Source organism: Penicillium robsamsonii (assembly GCF_028829455.1).
Source record: "Penicillium robsamsonii strain IBT 29466 chromosome Unknown utg000005l_segment0_segment0, whole genome shotgun sequence".
Lineage (NCBI taxonomy): Eukaryota > Fungi > Ascomycota > Eurotiomycetes > Eurotiales > Aspergillaceae > Penicillium > Penicillium robsamsonii.
In genome coordinates, this window is record NW_026643223.1 from 2,912,883 (window position 1) to 2,930,077 (window position 17,195).

General features: G+C 38.5%; 2 protein-coding genes across 2 annotated transcripts; one reads left to right on the forward strand and one right to left on the reverse strand.

Moving 5' to 3' along the window:
- Window positions 1-429: 429 nt before the first annotated feature.
- N7447_009137 (uncharacterized protein) lies at window positions 430-5,908 on the forward strand (the record flags this gene model as incomplete). The annotated part of the gene is made up of 7 exons (XM_057233399.1): window positions 430-560; window positions 695-795; window positions 916-1,027; window positions 1,299-1,438; window positions 1,474-1,518; window positions 4,499-4,605; window positions 5,865-5,908. The coding sequence occupies exons 1-7, from the start codon at window positions 522-524 to the stop codon at window positions 5,906-5,908; spliced, it is 588 nt and encodes a 195-aa protein (XP_057082941.1). The 5' UTR covers window positions 430-521.
- A 9,773-nt stretch (window positions 5,909-15,681) lies between these two features.
- Window positions 15,682-16,679, reverse strand: N7447_009138 (uncharacterized protein; the record flags this gene model as incomplete). Its single annotated transcript, XM_057233400.1, has 3 exons — window positions 15,682-15,795; window positions 15,974-16,030; window positions 16,659-16,679. Coding segments are annotated over 3 exons (192 nt in total), but the record flags the coding sequence as incomplete, so codon positions are not given.
- Between the last annotated feature and the right edge of the window lie 516 nt (window positions 16,680-17,195).

A 17,195-nucleotide genomic window follows, 5' to 3' on the forward strand; every position in this document is an offset into this window, starting at 1 on the left:
TAGCCCGTAAGCTGCTGGAGTTTTTACCATAAATCTATGAGCGTGTATGTGAGCTTTCTAGTTACTGCTTTAGTTAAGGGGTTAAATGAAGTTTTAATAGGCAGAAAGGAAGGTGGCCTAGGGCCTTTCGGAGTACTAGGGTATAAATACTCATAAAATGCCACTATAGCTTAAAAGAAATCTATAAACACTAAATCATAATCTCTATATAGTAACCGGCCCTTACATTTTATACCAAAATTACAGACCGTCGCAAGCGAGGGTCCGCCACCCATTTGCAAAGGATCACCTAAATGAAAATATTCATTTAAATCCTACCCTTTTATTTTAACCACTAACCACACCACCAAAAATGCCTAAAACCAATAAAGATATAGAGCAACAGATTCAGCTAGCTCTTGATTCTCTATCTAAGCAGATAAAGCCGAGTATCTCGAAAACTGCGCGAGAATTCGCGGTTCCTATGCACCGACTACGCCGGCGATAGTAAGGTAGAAAATCACTTTTTTAACGATAACCTAATGGCCGGAAGCTTAATCCTATATAGGAGCAGGCTTTATGTGATTATATTAATTACTTTAACACGGTCGGAGCATTAATAAATCGCCGATAAATTACTATTACTACTAATTTAATTCTCGAAGAAGACTATACCGATTCTACCACTCTACCCCTATAAATCGGTAACCACTAGCTAAAGCGTTTTCTTAAACGTAATCCTAAGTACTATATACGACGCCGGCGAGCCCTTAACGTCGAAAGGGCTAGTGCACTTAATAAAACCGTGGTAGAGAGGTGGTTTTAAGACTATTAACGTGTGGTGACTAAGTATAGTATATGCTATTAAGATATCTATGATTTCGACGAAACTAGCTTCTAAATTAGCGTCGGTCGCGATTAATTCATCATTACTAGGCATCTAAAAAAGAAGCTATTTAATGGATCTATCATAAAACGCGAATCTATCACGGTTTTAGAGGCTATTTCGGCTAATGGTTTTACCTACCCGCCACTTATAATCCTAAGTGTAAAATAGGCATCACTACGTTATTTTAATACTATCTAGGAGGATAAGCATATAGCTATAACCGATACTAGCTATATTAACGATACCTTAGCATATTAATGGATTCAGCTCTTTCATAAGTGGACGGTTAGTCGTAGACTTAGAAGAAAAAGGCTAGTTTTATGCGACTGTTTTAGTTCGCATTTAACGCGCTAATTTATCCGATTTTATAAGAAGAATGATATTATATTATTCTTCTTACTCTCGTATACTAGTTATATACTATATATAGCCTCTCGATGTCGGTGTGTTTAGCGTATATAAACACTGTTATAGTGAGGCTGTAGAAGCTACTATAATGACTAGATGCCGTAAATTCTCTAAGGATAAATTTCTACACTTAATTAGAGAAATTAGACGGAAAACCTTCCGGTCGAATATAATAAAGCTTAGATTTAATTAACTAGCCTCTGGCCTATTAATCCTAAGCTTATTACGGATAAATTAGAGTCGTACGATCTATATTATGATAATTTACCCCGGTCGAATTAGACCTGGCTTTGAACCTCCGCATGGGTCCCTACCCCGGAACCTCGAACCTCACCTCTTGAGGTGAGGTTCCAACCTTACTAACCTCTAACCGCCCATTAACCTCCAGAGGTTCTTTGAGGTTCAACCTCCATCGACCCGCATGAACCTGCATATACATAATTTCTTAACGCCTTTCCTCTTTTAGCTGGATAAAATTAATGATTCATCTCTGTTTTTTACAGCTGTTTCGTTAACTAATAGACTTTCCACTGGATACTTTATCAATATAATGAATTATAAAGATATATTCATTAAAAAGTAAATAGGAGGCGTGGTCACCTATAAATTATAGGTAATATTCGATGATATCGACGTGGTGGGTTATTAATAGAGGTTATCGATAAAATGGCATATAAAGTTATGGATATATATATCGCAGACATTATAAAGTATGTGTATCTTTATTAGTAGAACTACTATTCTTTAAGAAAACTATAAAGATGTAGTTTAATTCCCCTTATTTTAATATCATTTAAACCGTTATATCCTCTTCTATCACTTTATCTTTTAGAATTCAGATTAATTAATCTAGATATACCGTGAATCCGGTTTAAATGTCCTAATTATTAGACTTAGACATTCTATTTTTCCTATATTAAGGTTCTCGTTAAGGTTCGTTAAGATTCGTTAAGGTTAGTTAAGGTCCATTAAGGTTCGTTAAGGTTAGTTAAGGTTTATTAAGGTTCGTTTCTATAGTGATCCACTATACTAGCGAATTAGATATAGATAGGGCTTATAAAAGTTAATATATTAATTTAAGCATTATAGAATAGGGATAAACAGATGCCCTAAGAAGACCCCGTAACTTCTACAGAATAACTAGTAAGTTCCTTATTATCTTCGCTAAGTTACACTAGTTTACTAAAGTTATTATGTCTTAGATTACCGACGGCTACGGCTACGCATTATCTAGCTTCGAAGGGTTACCTCTAGACGCGCTATAATACCTTACCCCTAACGATACGCTATCCTAACGCGAAAGCCAGTTTAATTTAGTTCTAGACCTTCTAGACCTTCTAGATAACTAAGTCCGATCTCGCGCAGGACCTCGGGCCCTAGACACCCTTACGCGAATTAAGCCAGATAGTATTAACGAGTATATCGTCTTTACTACCGATATGTCCGCGGAATTCGTTAACTAGTGGCTTTAAACCGATTTTAGTAAGAAAAAGCGGCTAAACTAGGAGGTTAGCCGTCGCGTAGACTACTGGACTAGGTTTTAATAAGTTATATATACTAAAGATAGAAAGCCTAGCGTTATGTGTAATCGGTGCCGTACAGTTCTTACGCATCTAGCTATAAATTATACTAGAAACTCATCGATGCAGAAGCATCTTAATGGGCTAAGGTGTCGACAGCGAATTACGAAGAAGGGTAATATCCAGTAACTACTTAGCGACGCGGTATGTTCGAAATAGCCTAAATTTAATATTAATACTGATAATGAATTCACTATATTTTAGGCCGAGAGAAGACTAGCGCCTCTCTTTACCTAATAAACATAGGAACAGAAGATTCTAAACCTAATCACTGTATCACATTTACCCTTCCTCTTCGTCGAGCACTAAGAATTCCATGACCTTATTTCCTACGCACGGCTAGCACCTATATCACCGAGCGTTCCATTAAGAAAGGTGATTCGCGACCGCCTCCGGGGTTTCGTTATAGAGTATTAATAAGAGACACTATAATAGCTCCTATCTAGTGTAAAAATGTCGATTACGCTTAACTGCTGGACATCCCCATTTAAGCACGCATTTATGGCTATCATAGGATACTTCCTAGACCAGGAATAGGAGTATCGTGAGGTCCTACTTAGGTTTAAGCTAATTTCTGGATCTTATACTGGCGTGAACCTTAGGGACGTAGTTCTCTAGATCCTATAAAAGCACTAAATCGCTGACCGAGTGCTCGCGGTGATAACTAATAATGCGTCTAATAATAAGACACTTATCGCAGCAGTGAATGATTTAATTAAGAAGCTACATATGGAGACGGAATCTACGATTATCTAAGTGCCCTGCCTTACGCATGTTATTTAATTAAGTCTAGTTAATTTACTTAGTAAAATCAAGGCTTCGCTAAAGAATGATAACGCCGAGACAGAATAGTCTGATGATCGTGTACGTTTACTTCGTGCGCGCTAGCAGAAACATGAGATCGCCGATACTCTAAATAAGGTATACTTCTATTTATGAATCATAAATTATGATTTAATAATACTAACTATTCTGATTCCTAATAGGTCCGAGGTCTTACGGTTTATATTAACGGAAGCCCTTAACGTAAGGAAGCCTTCCTAAATACCCAGCCTAGTAATACGCTACGGCTTCTTCTAATCTAGGATATTCGTACACGGTGGAATTCGACATTTCTAATGCTCCGACGGGCGAAGAGGCTTTATATCGCATTTAATAAGTTCTATTCCGACTATAATTAACACCATTTTACATTAAGTGCAGAGGGGTGGCGACAGATTAACTATCTACTTTATATTCTTTAGCCCTTTTTTACGCTCACTACGCTAGTTTATCGTACTAAAGACTCGAGTATCTACCTTATCTTTAGGATTTATAATAAGCTCTTCGATCATCTTAAAAGATCGATAGGTCAGCTTCGTCGAAAGAAGGTTCCCTGGAAACAGTTAATGCTTTCCTCCCTCGATGCTGCGAAAGAGAAACTAAAAAAATACTACGCCGAGACAGATAGTATCGAAGGTAATCTCTATGTAATTAGGACGATCCTAGCGCCGTCGAGTAAGATAGAGTTCTTTTCAATAAGTGATTAGGATCCAGATCCTAAGACAGGAAAGGACTATAGAAAGGAATACCGCGAGAGTCTTCAGTCTTTTTTTGAGAGATACAGCCAACGTATACCATTAGAGATGATATAATCTGATAGCCAGTTATTCACAACTGAATCGGAGCTTAAGAAGGCCCTTGACGGCGATTCTTCACAACGATTAACTGCTCCGCAGTACGACGAGCTCACTAAATATCTCCAGAGTGGTAAGTAAGTAAGCCTACTTTATGAATCATATAACTAACCTTACCTAATTAGATACTATTAAAGGATCTATTCGGATCTTCTGGAAAGATCATCAGAGGGAATTCCCTATTCTTATAAGCATTACCCGTGATATCATGTCAATTCCAGCGACTGGTGCCGGAGTTAAGCGTCTTTTTAACTCTGCCCGGGATGTATGCCACTACCGCCGGGGGTCGTTAAACCCAGAGACTGTTCGCGATATTATGTTATACATGTGTATAATAAGATTCGATATTAAGGAGGAGCAGCGGCTGATTCTCTAAGAGTATCTTTTAGACCATGAGATAGCCGCTTCGGCCGAAGCACTTAATGTCTAGACACATGCTTTCGAGGTAATTAGTGATGATGAGGAGGATATTGAGATACGTCTTAATACACCGGCTGCTATATTATTTACGTAAGTAACTCTAGACGCACCGCTACTCTTAGTAGTCGCCGCTGGAAAGCGGCCTGCAGTTAATTCTGACGATGAGGAAGACTCTGATACCGATGAATTTACGGAACCAGATAAGAACAGGGCATCACCCTTACCTGACTTCCCTAATACGCAGCATCGTGCATCCGGTAGAATACGGAAGAAGTCGAGACTACTGGATGGGTATATAGCTTAATTACTTAAATCTTAACTCTTCAGAACTATAACCAGACACTGCACTATAGATATAATATAAACCATTAATAATTAAAAGTTAAAACCCTAATTCGAAGCTAAATCCATGATATGCACTAAATCCTCCTATAAGGGCATACATTAATGAACTTCTGTTTTATAATTACGAGAGAATACAGCCTATTTCTACATAATTTATGTAGTTGACCCTAAGTCACGTTTTTTACCTATTTATCATGCTTATTGAACCTCAGGTTCACCCGCGGGTAACCTCCATGAGGTTCGGTCTAAGATAGAACCGCCCGGAGGTTCTAGGTCATGGAACCTTAACCTCCGGGTGGGTGAACCTCCTTGAGGTTCGTGAGGTTCACCCGCGGTTCCTAGCCAGGTCTAGGTCGAATACACCCTTAACCACCTCATAAAACACTAAGTTTAGCACTCTAAAAACCGCTGAGAAAGTGAGAAGGATTAGCTGCCGGCTTAATTAGCATGATCTAGATACTTAGCGCTTTAAAAATGCCTTGATAAAGCTTTAAAAGGGGGCTAAAGCGTAAGCTATATTACCTTACTAGCTATAGCGGGAATTCGATCTAACATAAGCTATTATAGGTGCTCGCTACGCCCGGTACGATGCTTCTCGTCGTTATGCATAGATCACCGGAATCATTAATTCATCCTAAGTTAAAGAGATAAAAAGAAAAGAGTTTAAATTAAGTGAAAAGATGGATTAAGAAAAAATAAGGCGGAAGTGGAAGAAGGTGTTAGTTAAAATTAGTAAGCATAGTAGGGCAAAGAAACGCCGGGAGAAGTGATTTTTTTTTATATTCTAGTAGTTAAATGGCTAATTGATTTCTTTACTATTTTTAATTAATTAATATACTACGTTATAAGATAGTAAATGGTGGTTAAAGTAAAAGGTATGAAAATATTTACATTTAGGTGATCCTTTGTAAATGGGTGGCGGACCCTCGCTTACGAGGGTCTGTAATTTTGGTACAAAATGTAAGGGCCGGTTAGTAGTTAGCTTATAATTAAGCCTTTTAATAACATTAGTTCAGACTTCCTTCGACCCTTTAACCCTCCACCGGTTCTACCTTCTCTAACCCGCGTTAGCCCTAATCGTCCTTCCAACTTCATAAGGGTGGATGCATCAATCAGAGCCTTGGATTATGGATAAATCGCATATACCGAGTAAACCTGGGTAACCGTTAGAATAGGAATCGCCTTTTTCGTCTTCTTCGTCTCGTAAAACTTGATGCTTCCGGTAACAGGAATTTTAGAGAACGGCCTACGTGTTATATAGCGAGATGGTATATAAAGAATAGGTTAAATGGTGGTTATAAACCGACTATAGGCAGAAAAGTAAGATTATGTGGGATTTAAGCCGTAACTTAAGTATATAGAATGATTTCGAATACTAAAGACGGTGCGCTAAAGGTGATATATAAGCGCTGCTTAAAGATCCTTAAGTATCCCCATTCTCTATCACCTAATAGGAAAGGCTATCACGGTACATTAATAATGTTAAAGTATTTAAAAATAGTTAGTTATCGGAAAGCTTAATAGGGAGGGAAAGGAGAAATTACCTAATTCCTTTAAAAGGTAGTATATACTCTATGTCTTTAATTATCTGATTTAACTAACACTTTTAATTCTTAAATATTTAGGAATCGGGTTATAGCCTATCAGAAACTCCTTTCTCGTAGTTAGTCTAGGAAGAGCATCTTCTCTAATTTCCTACTCTTAATTAACTTCTATTCTACCTAATCGAACACCTATTATTTTATAAACTATTTCGATTAGCCCGCTCTACACTATCCCTTCCTTAGGTACCCTCCGTAATAACTATACGTCGTCGTCTACGTGATATTATTATAGAACGACAGAAATCTATCCTCTAAACGCTCCCTAATAATATGAAAATTTCGATCGTATTAGATTACTAGACATCACTATATAATTAAGCGTTTATGGCTATCACTAGCTACTTTATGGATAGTGACTAGATATACTAAGAGGTTCTATTTAGATTTAAGCCGCTCTATGACTCCTATAACGTATTTCACCCCCAAGTGGCGCACACCCCCAAGTGACGCACCCCATCCAAAACGCGTCAATTAATTTAACCCTTTCTTCTTTAACCACCCACCATGCCACTAATTCGCCCCTAAAACTCTAAAAATTCAATAGAGCAAGAGGGTAGGATCTTACTAGCTATCCAGGCTTTTAAGAATCAAGAAATCTCTTTAATCCGTGAAGTGGCACGCCGTTTTAATATACCCGAATCCACCTTCCGTCGCCGCCTTTATGGTATACTAAACCTCGCGATTTCTCGTGTTAATTTACGTAAATTAACATAAACTGAAGAGGAATCTCTTAAAAAATGGATTCTCTCTATGGATTCTCGTGGAGCAGCCCCCCGGCCCTCTATAGTACGAGAAATGGCGGATCTTCTCCTTAAATAACGTAGAACTACCCCGGTTCTTTCGGTCGGCGAAAATTAGGTTATAAAATTTATGAAACGGCATCCTATCCTCTCCTCCCGATTCTCGAAACGGTATAACTACGAGCGTGCGAAATGTGAAGACCCTAAAATCATTAGGGAGTGGTTTAATTTAGTTTAAAAGATAATCCTTTAATATAGAATCGATCCCGATGATATCTATAACTTCGACGAGACTAGTTTCGCGATAGGATTAACTATAACTACGAAGGTTATCACGAGGAGTGAATACTATAGTCGGAGGCCGGTTTTATAACCTAGAAATCGTGAATAGGTGATAGTGGTTAAATATACGAATGCTTCTGGCTGGGCCCTTCCTCCGTGTATGATTTTTAAAGGTAAAGTCTTTATTAAATCATGGTTTAACGGCCTCCCGGAGGATTAGCGTTTCGAAGTTAGTCCTAACGGCTGGACCTCTGATAAAATCGGACTTCGTTAGCTTAAAAAGCTCTTTATTCCTTCGACTTCTTTACGTACGAAGGGACGGTATCGGCTTTTAATACTTAACGGCCACGGAAGTCATTTAATACCTAAATTCGACGAAATTTATGAGCGAAATAAAGTGATACTAATCTGTATGCCAGCGCATTTATCACATCTTTTATAACCTCTTAATATGGGCTGTTTTGCGGTATTAAAACGATCGTACGGTCGGATGGTTAAAACTAAGATGCGGAACGGGATTAATCATATTAATAAACTTAACTTCCTCGAAGCATACCCCCTTACACGAGCTGAAGCTTTTAAATCGGAGACTATTATTAATAGCTTTAAAGCTGCTGGTTTAGTACCTTTTATACCTGATTAAGTGATTTCGAAGCTTAATATTCGACTTCGAACCCCTACCCCCCCCCCCCCTAAATCGGGGGAGTGAATTAAGTCGAAATTTTACGCTAAAAACACTAGCTACAGAGAAAGAACTACGTCGATAGGCTTCATTAATTAAAGCTTTACTTCGTATAAGATCTCGAAGCCCGCCTAGCCCGTTAGATCGTGCATTAAACCAGCTTATAAAAGGCTTCCGTCTTATAATGTAAGGTGCTATCTTACTCGCCTAAGAAAATAAGGAATTACGCGCCGCCAACGAGAAGCAGAAGCAAAAGCGCACTCGATCTCGAAGGCAGATACCCGGCGAAGAAGGCCTCTTAGTTCAAGAAGCCTCTGCATTAATTATGCAGTAACAGGAGGTAACTAAAGGACCTCCCCCCGGCCCTAGCATACCTGGAGAATCGGCTATTCAGCCACGTACGCCCCCCCGCCCCCCCCCCCCGGGGGTGTGGAATATGTAGGAAGCCAGGACACAGAAGAGAGACATGTCCAGATAGGCCATTCAGTTAGTTGAATTAATTTAATGGCGTCATGGTTGAGATAAATGCATTTAAATTTAATGGGTTAGATGGGGTGCGTCACTTGGGGGTGTGCGCGCCACTTGGGGGTGAAATACGTTATAGAATTAGATTAGTTAACTTTTAATCATGATTATATAAACATACTAGTATTAAGATACCCCTTTAGTTCTTCTTACCACCTAGTCTTCGGCTACGGTAGTGGCTCTGGCTAATCCTCTTCGAAGAGACTTATTATTATATCTATACTATGCGAGGAGGACTTTACCCTCGTAAGCACTTACTTTTCTGGCTAGCGTTTTAAGTATTCCTCTAAGTGCTTATGAAGAGACGTCTTATACACATTATACTAGGAGGAATCCATTCTATCGACATTACCTACCTATTCTAGCCCTTTAAAGAATTTAAGCTTATGCTAGGGTATAAGAATTATACTAATTATATATAGGCTACTATGTGCTTAGTCGCTTTATAACTAGTACACTAAGAGTTTCTTACTTCCGGCCTTAAGGGCCTTCAGTATAGCCTTTTTCGAAGGCACTTTCTTTCGTTAAAGGCGGGCCTAGGCCTACTTAAAATGGGTAAATAGTCAGTTATAGACCCTATTATGTATTATTATCGCCTTAATCTTTAATATACTAACGGTCTATTTATAGAAAGGCTTCGTGATATGGAGTAAGTATTCGATCTGCCGCCACTCGCTTTTACTTAGCCGGAATTCTGGGCGCTAATGTTCTGCGTAATATCTTTAGTAGCTACCGGAAAGTCGATTAGCACGCTAGAGCATAAGATATATTAAGTTCTACCGAGTTCGTATATCCTAGATCGGAGTAAGCCTCGGTTCTTCACTTTATAGATTTAGAAATGCCTCCCGTCGCTATAGACTAGCATTAATAAAAACCGTAATAGCCCGTACCTAGTAGTATAGTGGTTAGTATAAAATGAAAACTATTAGAATGCTTTAATTACTTTACCTTAGCTAGCGTATAAATGATTCCCTTTTATCTCTTTACTTATTAAAGAATACTCCCGTTTTCTTCGAACTAGACTATTACCGTTTTATCGTTTTTTAGATTAGCCTTTATTAGGCTAAGGAGATCTTTTAGACTTAATTAAATCACATAAGACATAGAACCCGCATAATTTCGGTGAAATTAGGAAGCTCTATCCGTTCGATTAAATTATATAGACTATTAACTAAGGTCTTATTATTTAACGCGTTATCTGTAGTGATTATAATTACTCGATTTATAATATTCTGCTATTAAAGAACCTTAAGGAGAATGTCTGCGAGATTAGAGCCTATGTGCTGGCCGTGAACTAGTATAAAACCTAGAAGGATCTTATGATAATCCTAATTAGTATCTATAAAATAGCCTATAATTACTATAAATGCCTATTAGAAGGGCGAAGTCTAATAATTAAGGGTAATTAATAACTTTACTCTAGCTAGGAGTAGAGAAAGAAGCTTTTACTGCTCTATATAACGTATTTCACCACCGAGTGGATCACACCACCGAGTGGATCAGCAAACCCAACCCTATGAATTTAATTCCATTTATCTTAACCAAAACGCCATTAAATTAATTCAACTAATTAACTGGTCTATCTGGACATGTTTCTCTTCTATGCCCTGGCAATCTGCATATTCCACACCCCCGGGGGGCCGCGTACGTGGCTGAATAGCCGATTCTCTAGGTACACTGGGATCCGGGGGAGGTGCTTCACCTGCTTCCTGTTACTGCATAATTAATGCAGAGGCTTCTTCGACTGAGAGTCCTTCTTCGGAGGGTATATGCCTTCGAGATCTAGCCCGCTTTTGCTTCTGCTTCTCGTTAGCAGCGCGTAAATCGCTGACTTCTTTCTCGAGAAAAGCAGCAGACTGCATAGTGATTTGATAGGCTTTTAAAACCTGATTTATCGCGCAATTTAGCGGGCTCGGAGGGCTTCTCGATCTAGTACGAAGTAAAGCTTTAATTGACGAAGCTTGCTTTTGTAATTGCACGTAGTTCGAGGGCGTTTTAGGGTCCTAATCGCTCCCCCTACTCGGAGGGGGGTAGGGGTTCGAAGTTGAATATCTAGCTTCGAGATCACTTGATCAGGTGTAAAAGGTACTAAACCAGCTGCTTTAAAGCTATTCTTAATCGTCTCCGATTTAAAAGCTTCGATTCGTGCGAGGGGGTATATTTCGAGGAAGTTAAGTTTATCGATATGGTTGATCCGAGTCCGCATTTTCATTTCAGCCAGCCGACCATACGATCGTTTTAACACCGTAAAACAGCCGATATCGAGAGGCTATAAAAGGTGAGAGGAGTGAGGTGGCATATAGATCGGTACCACCTTATTTTGCTCACAGATCTCATCGAATTTCGGGGTTAAATGGCTTCTATGTCCGTCGAGTATTAAAAGTCGATACCCCCCTTCGTACGTGAAGAAGTCGTCGGAATAAAGAGCTTTTCGAGCCAGCGAACTCTAATTTCATCAGAGGTCTAACCGTTTAGACTAACTTTAAATCGCCAGTTATCCGGAAGGCTATCGAACTAAGATTCGAGGAAGACTTTGCCTTTAAAAATCACACACGGAGGGAGGGCCCACCCCGAAGCATTCGTACATTTAATAGTAGTCACCCATTCACGATTTCTAGGTTATAAAACCGGGCGCCGACCGTAGAAATCGCTCCTCGTAACTACCTTAGCTGTAGTAATTAATCCTATCGCGAAACTAGTCTCATCGAAGTTATAAACGTCATCGGGGTCGATTCCGAATTAAAGGATTATTTTTTGAATAAGATCGAACCACTCTCGAATAGTTTTCGGGTCTTCGCATTTCGCACGTTCGTAATTATACCATTTCGAGAATCGGGAGGAGAGTAGAGGACGTCGTTTAATATATTTTATAACCTAATTTTCGCCGACCGAAAGAACCGGGGTAGTTCCGCGCTTTTCGAGGAGAAGATTCGCCATTTCTCGTATCATAGAAGGCCGGGGGGCTGATCCACGAGAATCCATAGAGAGAATCCATTTTTGAAGAGAATCCTCTTTAATATCTGTTAATTTCTGGCAATTTGCGCGGGTTTCGGAGCGATTTGTGAGACCATTAAGGCGGTTCCGTAAAGAGGAGAATGGCACTTCAAAACGACGCGATGCTTCGCGTATAGAGGTAATTTGCTGGTTTTTAATAGCCTGGATAGCTAATAAAAGCCTACCCTCTTGCTCTGCTGAATTACTAGAGGATCGGGAGCGAATTGGTGGCATAGTGGGTGGTTGAAGTGGTTAAGTGGTAATTCATGGACGTGTTTTCGTGTCGCTGATCCACTCGGTGGTGTGATCCACTCGGTGGTGAAATACGTTAGACGATTAACTAGAGCTAACGCCGCGCGGTCTTTAGTGATAGAAGGGTAAGCTTCTATTAAGAAAGCTAAGCCTCTATAATAAGATCTTCGAATTCTTTATGCCGGAGGACCTCGAATAGAAGACGTAAGTTCGCTATGAATTTAACTTAAGCTCTTTCGAATCGCTTTTAGTTAAAGACCTTATAGGTAGTTAGGCGAGTGGTCTAAATATAATAAAAGTATTAGAATTAGATAGATAGAATACAGAATTAGATATATATAATACCGTAAGTTCGAGCGATTACTATATATCCTATTATATAGACCCCTTTTTTAATGTAGCTATATATATGCGACTAGATAAATGCGCAGCGAGTGACTTAGAACCATTTACTAATAAGGATAGGTATAAAATTACTTTTCTATATCTCCGACAGAGTGCCCTTAGGTTCCTAGTTTAGAAGTGGGCTACTTACTTAAAGTGCTCCTAAGCGGTAGAGGTATACCTTATATTAAAGTTCACTTTACGTAGCGGAGGGTATGGTTATGCACCTACTATATAACGCCACCACTTAATAAAGTCGGCTTTATTTATTAAAGTCTAAAGAACCTAGAACTTTTAATATTTAGGACCGATACGATAGAGGGCTAGAGGAATCGGATTAGGCTCTGTTTAGATGATTAAAGATTCGGGCCCGCTATAGATCGGCTGCTGGCTAATTAAATGATCTAGCGTAAGGGGCTCGTTAAGGATACTAATACTATAGACTAAAGAAGGTAGAGGGTTTCTCGCTTAGGAGAACGAAACCTAGGATAATAGGCTAGCCTTAGTATATAGTTCATATTAAGATATACTCGAATCATAATTATACTAAGGGTATAAAAAGGATATCTCTAAGGCCTACCTTCATAATTAGGAGAGTCGCGTCTAGCTACTAGCAGATTCTAAATAATAAGTAGCGCGACTACCTATCATAAATAGGTAACGACCCACTTATTATTTCTCACTTATTAGTTTATTTAACGGGACTCTTATGGGACTCCCGTGGGACTCCTATAGGACTCCTATATAAAGGGGAAGTTAATAGATCTAGGGGTATCTAGAATCCCCCATAACTTTAATTAGAAAATCTTCACTTTTAAACCTACTTTATCCTAAAATTCTATAATAACCATATAGTAGAGAATAGTGATTCTAAGATAAAAATAAATAACTTAGGGGTAACGTTTCTTATGGTATAGGAATTAATTATATTTTACTATATATTTATCGAATTTTTACTATCGTAATAATATATAAGAAATATAGTCTAGTACCTCATGTGAATATATATATATTACTTAACCACCTCTACTAAATACCATGTTTATATCTCTTTTATACCTATGGGCGATAATAGTCTATTATATACCTTTTTTTTTTCAGAGGAAGATACTTTTTAATATAGACTTAAGTCATTTATGCACTTAATTACAGACTATGTCATATAAAAAAACCACGTTAGTTAACATTAAAGGTAGGGACGCTCATACACCTATAAATAACAGTATTTTATCTGATTACTTTACAGATTTATACAGCCGAAAGAGGAAATTCTTAGCAAAATTATACTAGCGTGGGACCATATGGGAGTCCCATAAGTCCCACGGGAGTCCCATGGGACTGACAGGGTTATGGGACCGGAATTTTTTTAGTCCCATGGGAGTAGATGGGTAGACTGCGCCAAAACCCGCAAACCCGCAAACCCGAAAAAAACCCAACCCGCAAATGGGTCGGGTTTCGGGTCGACTTTCATAACCCGCAATGGGTTTCGGGTTAGCTTGGGTTACCCATGCGGGTTACTAAACAGTGTAAACATAGGAAGAGTCGTATCTACATAAATTATGCATTTCTTACCTGTATCTTATTATATTTCCTTTTCACCTTAAGGGGGTAAAAGCTCCTACAGCCCGCTCTAATTCTAATACACTACTACTATTTCTAACGGCTATCAGAAATTACTTATGCGTAAAAAGCCACTTTAGCCTATACTATTTCTGACCGCGGTCAGAAATAGTGCCTAAAACCTTCTTCGACTACTACTATTATACTATATTTCCTATATATACTTAGATTATAAATAACACAGTTATTAATTTAAAGCTAATGGTATTCCCATTCATCGTTATCCTGCCTTATACGTTTCCGGGATCTAATAAATCCACGTACCTAAGTATGCCTTTCCTTAGGTATAGGTAGTGGGATATCACACTCTAGAACTTAATCCTCGTTACTAGTTAATAGAGTAGGCTACTCGTCCTCCCTTCTATTACTAATCTCTACTATTATCCTATCTTCCTTATTATCGCTAATCGGATTAAACACGTATATATAAAGACTATTATTCTACTCTTTATTAGCTATCTCGACCTTATCGCGCGAGAAGAATTCCTTCAGAAACGTATACTCGGCTTCTTCGAAGTTAAACCTCGACGTATAAAGGTATATCATAAGATCCTAAATAGTGTCGGTGTTAAGTCTACCTCGGCGGTAGTGATAGATATCCCGAGCAGAGTTAAATAGCCTTTCGACGCCCGCCCCGGTTATTAGAATCGAAAGCATATCTCGGGCTAGGCTTATAAGAGCTAGGAATCGATGTTAGTTATCCTTCTAGAATAGAAGGGGGGATATATTAATAGTATCTATTATATATTAGTACTATATTTTATAATTCTAGTGGTCACACTTTATATATACCACTTTTAAAGATATTATAAGAGCTTATTACGCGATAGGTTATTAGGTTACTAACTTCTGAGCATTATATCGAGGCGAGACCCTAACCTTTTCGAAGACTAGGACGGTAGAGACGTCCGCGTACTTCTAAGACGTGTCTTATATAATATAAGGTAGTCTTAAAAGCTACGTCGATACCTCTAAGCCTATTACTCTTCCCATTTATCGGTTTAAAAGAACCGAAGCTTATTAGTAGGAGTAAGCATAGTTCTAATTATATAAAGATCACCTCGGATATTATCTGTTTCGGCGTAATAGTCCTTAAGTTTCTACTATATAGCTTTAAGAGCCTATAGCATATTTATTTTCTAAGGGACCCTTTTACGTCGGAGCTATATAATAGATTACTTAAGGTGCTCGAAGAGCTTATTATAGATCTTAAACATATGATAGGTAGTGGCATCCTTTATCTTTAATAGTTTAAGGGTGAATTTAAAGAAAGGCTAGGTGATCTAAAGAAGGTACTCGATCTATCGCCATTTATCGTTATCTAACGTAAGGTCCGATCGCTTATACTTATCATAAAATGGCGTAAAATAAGGGCGAAGCCGCTTTATACGCCGGAGCATAAGAAAAGTAGAGTTCTATCGCGTTTTAACATCTTATATTAGCGCGAGTTTAGCTGATTTAGTCTAAATGGCGTAAAATGCATCCCGTCGCTAGGGGCTTATATTCACGTATATAGCGAGGTTTCGAACCTAGTGAAATAGTTAGTAAGGTATAAGAAACGGTATTAATATTATGAAATTAGATATAACTGACCTTACTTAAAGTGTTAATAATCTCTCGCTTATGCTGCCTCGCGTTCGTTCGGGCGGACTAAGACCGCTATTCTGTCTACCGAGTCTCTGTTAACTCATTCACTAGGCTCGCTTTTATATATCTAAGTAACTTATTAAGATATAGCTAGAGGATATAGGTAATACATAGAACTCTAATAATAGTGGTATCTTCTAGCATTACTTACTAGAGACTTTCGACTAATGTTTTATTATTCGAAGTATTATCGGTTATGATTATAAGTACGTTATGTTTAATATTATACCTCTTAAGAACATCCGTAAGTATAACACTAAGGTTTACACTAGAGTGGGTTCTGTAGAGAGGTTCGAATCTAAGAAGGATCTCACGGTACTACTAGTCCTCGTTAATAAAATAGCTAATAATTATTATAAAGGCCTATACGAACGGTGAGGTCTAGTAATTAAGTGTAACGGATAGTTTTACACTAGGAGGTAGCCTCCGTAGGATACTCTGCTAGCGCTCTTATATAGTGCTTTAAAGACGGCGTCTGATTATTTTCGCGGAGGGGATTTTAGGTAGGGAATCCGCTGCTTATATAAGTGCGACTAATGTATAAAATTTAGGGTGCTTAAATTAACCGGAATAGGAGGCGAGCGACTATAAGAAATCGTAGTAGCTAGTCCTCCTTAGACCTGGCCCTCACCCGCGGGTGAACCTCAGGGTCCCTAAATAAGATAAACAGGTAGAAAACGTGACTTACTTACGATGCATAAATTATGTAGATTTAGAGAGGATTTCTGTGTATTCATTTATAACTTTTAATACAGCAGAAGAGTAAAGAATTAAGAATTAAGAGATGAAATCAGAAGAAAATTATATTCTTTATCGTACGAATGACAGCATAGGATATAGAGAATTAAATAGTGTAGTAATTATTAAGATCTAAGTATATAGCCCTTAAGTAGCTTCGAGCGCTTACGCTTTCTATAAGATACACGCTGCTGTGTGTTAGGTAAAGGAGGGTTTATGTCGTTATCGTCGTTATCGTCCTTATCATGATCTAGAGCCTCTCTATGTTTAGGGTTAAGTGTTATCGTACGAGACCGTGGAAGGGACTATGTGTTAGGTGGCTATGTACACTCCGCCTTATACACTATATCCTCTATCTCCTCCTCGGTATCGCTGATCGGATTAAACGATTCGTCCCGTGTTTTATTAGCCTCTGTTATAGCTGCGATCT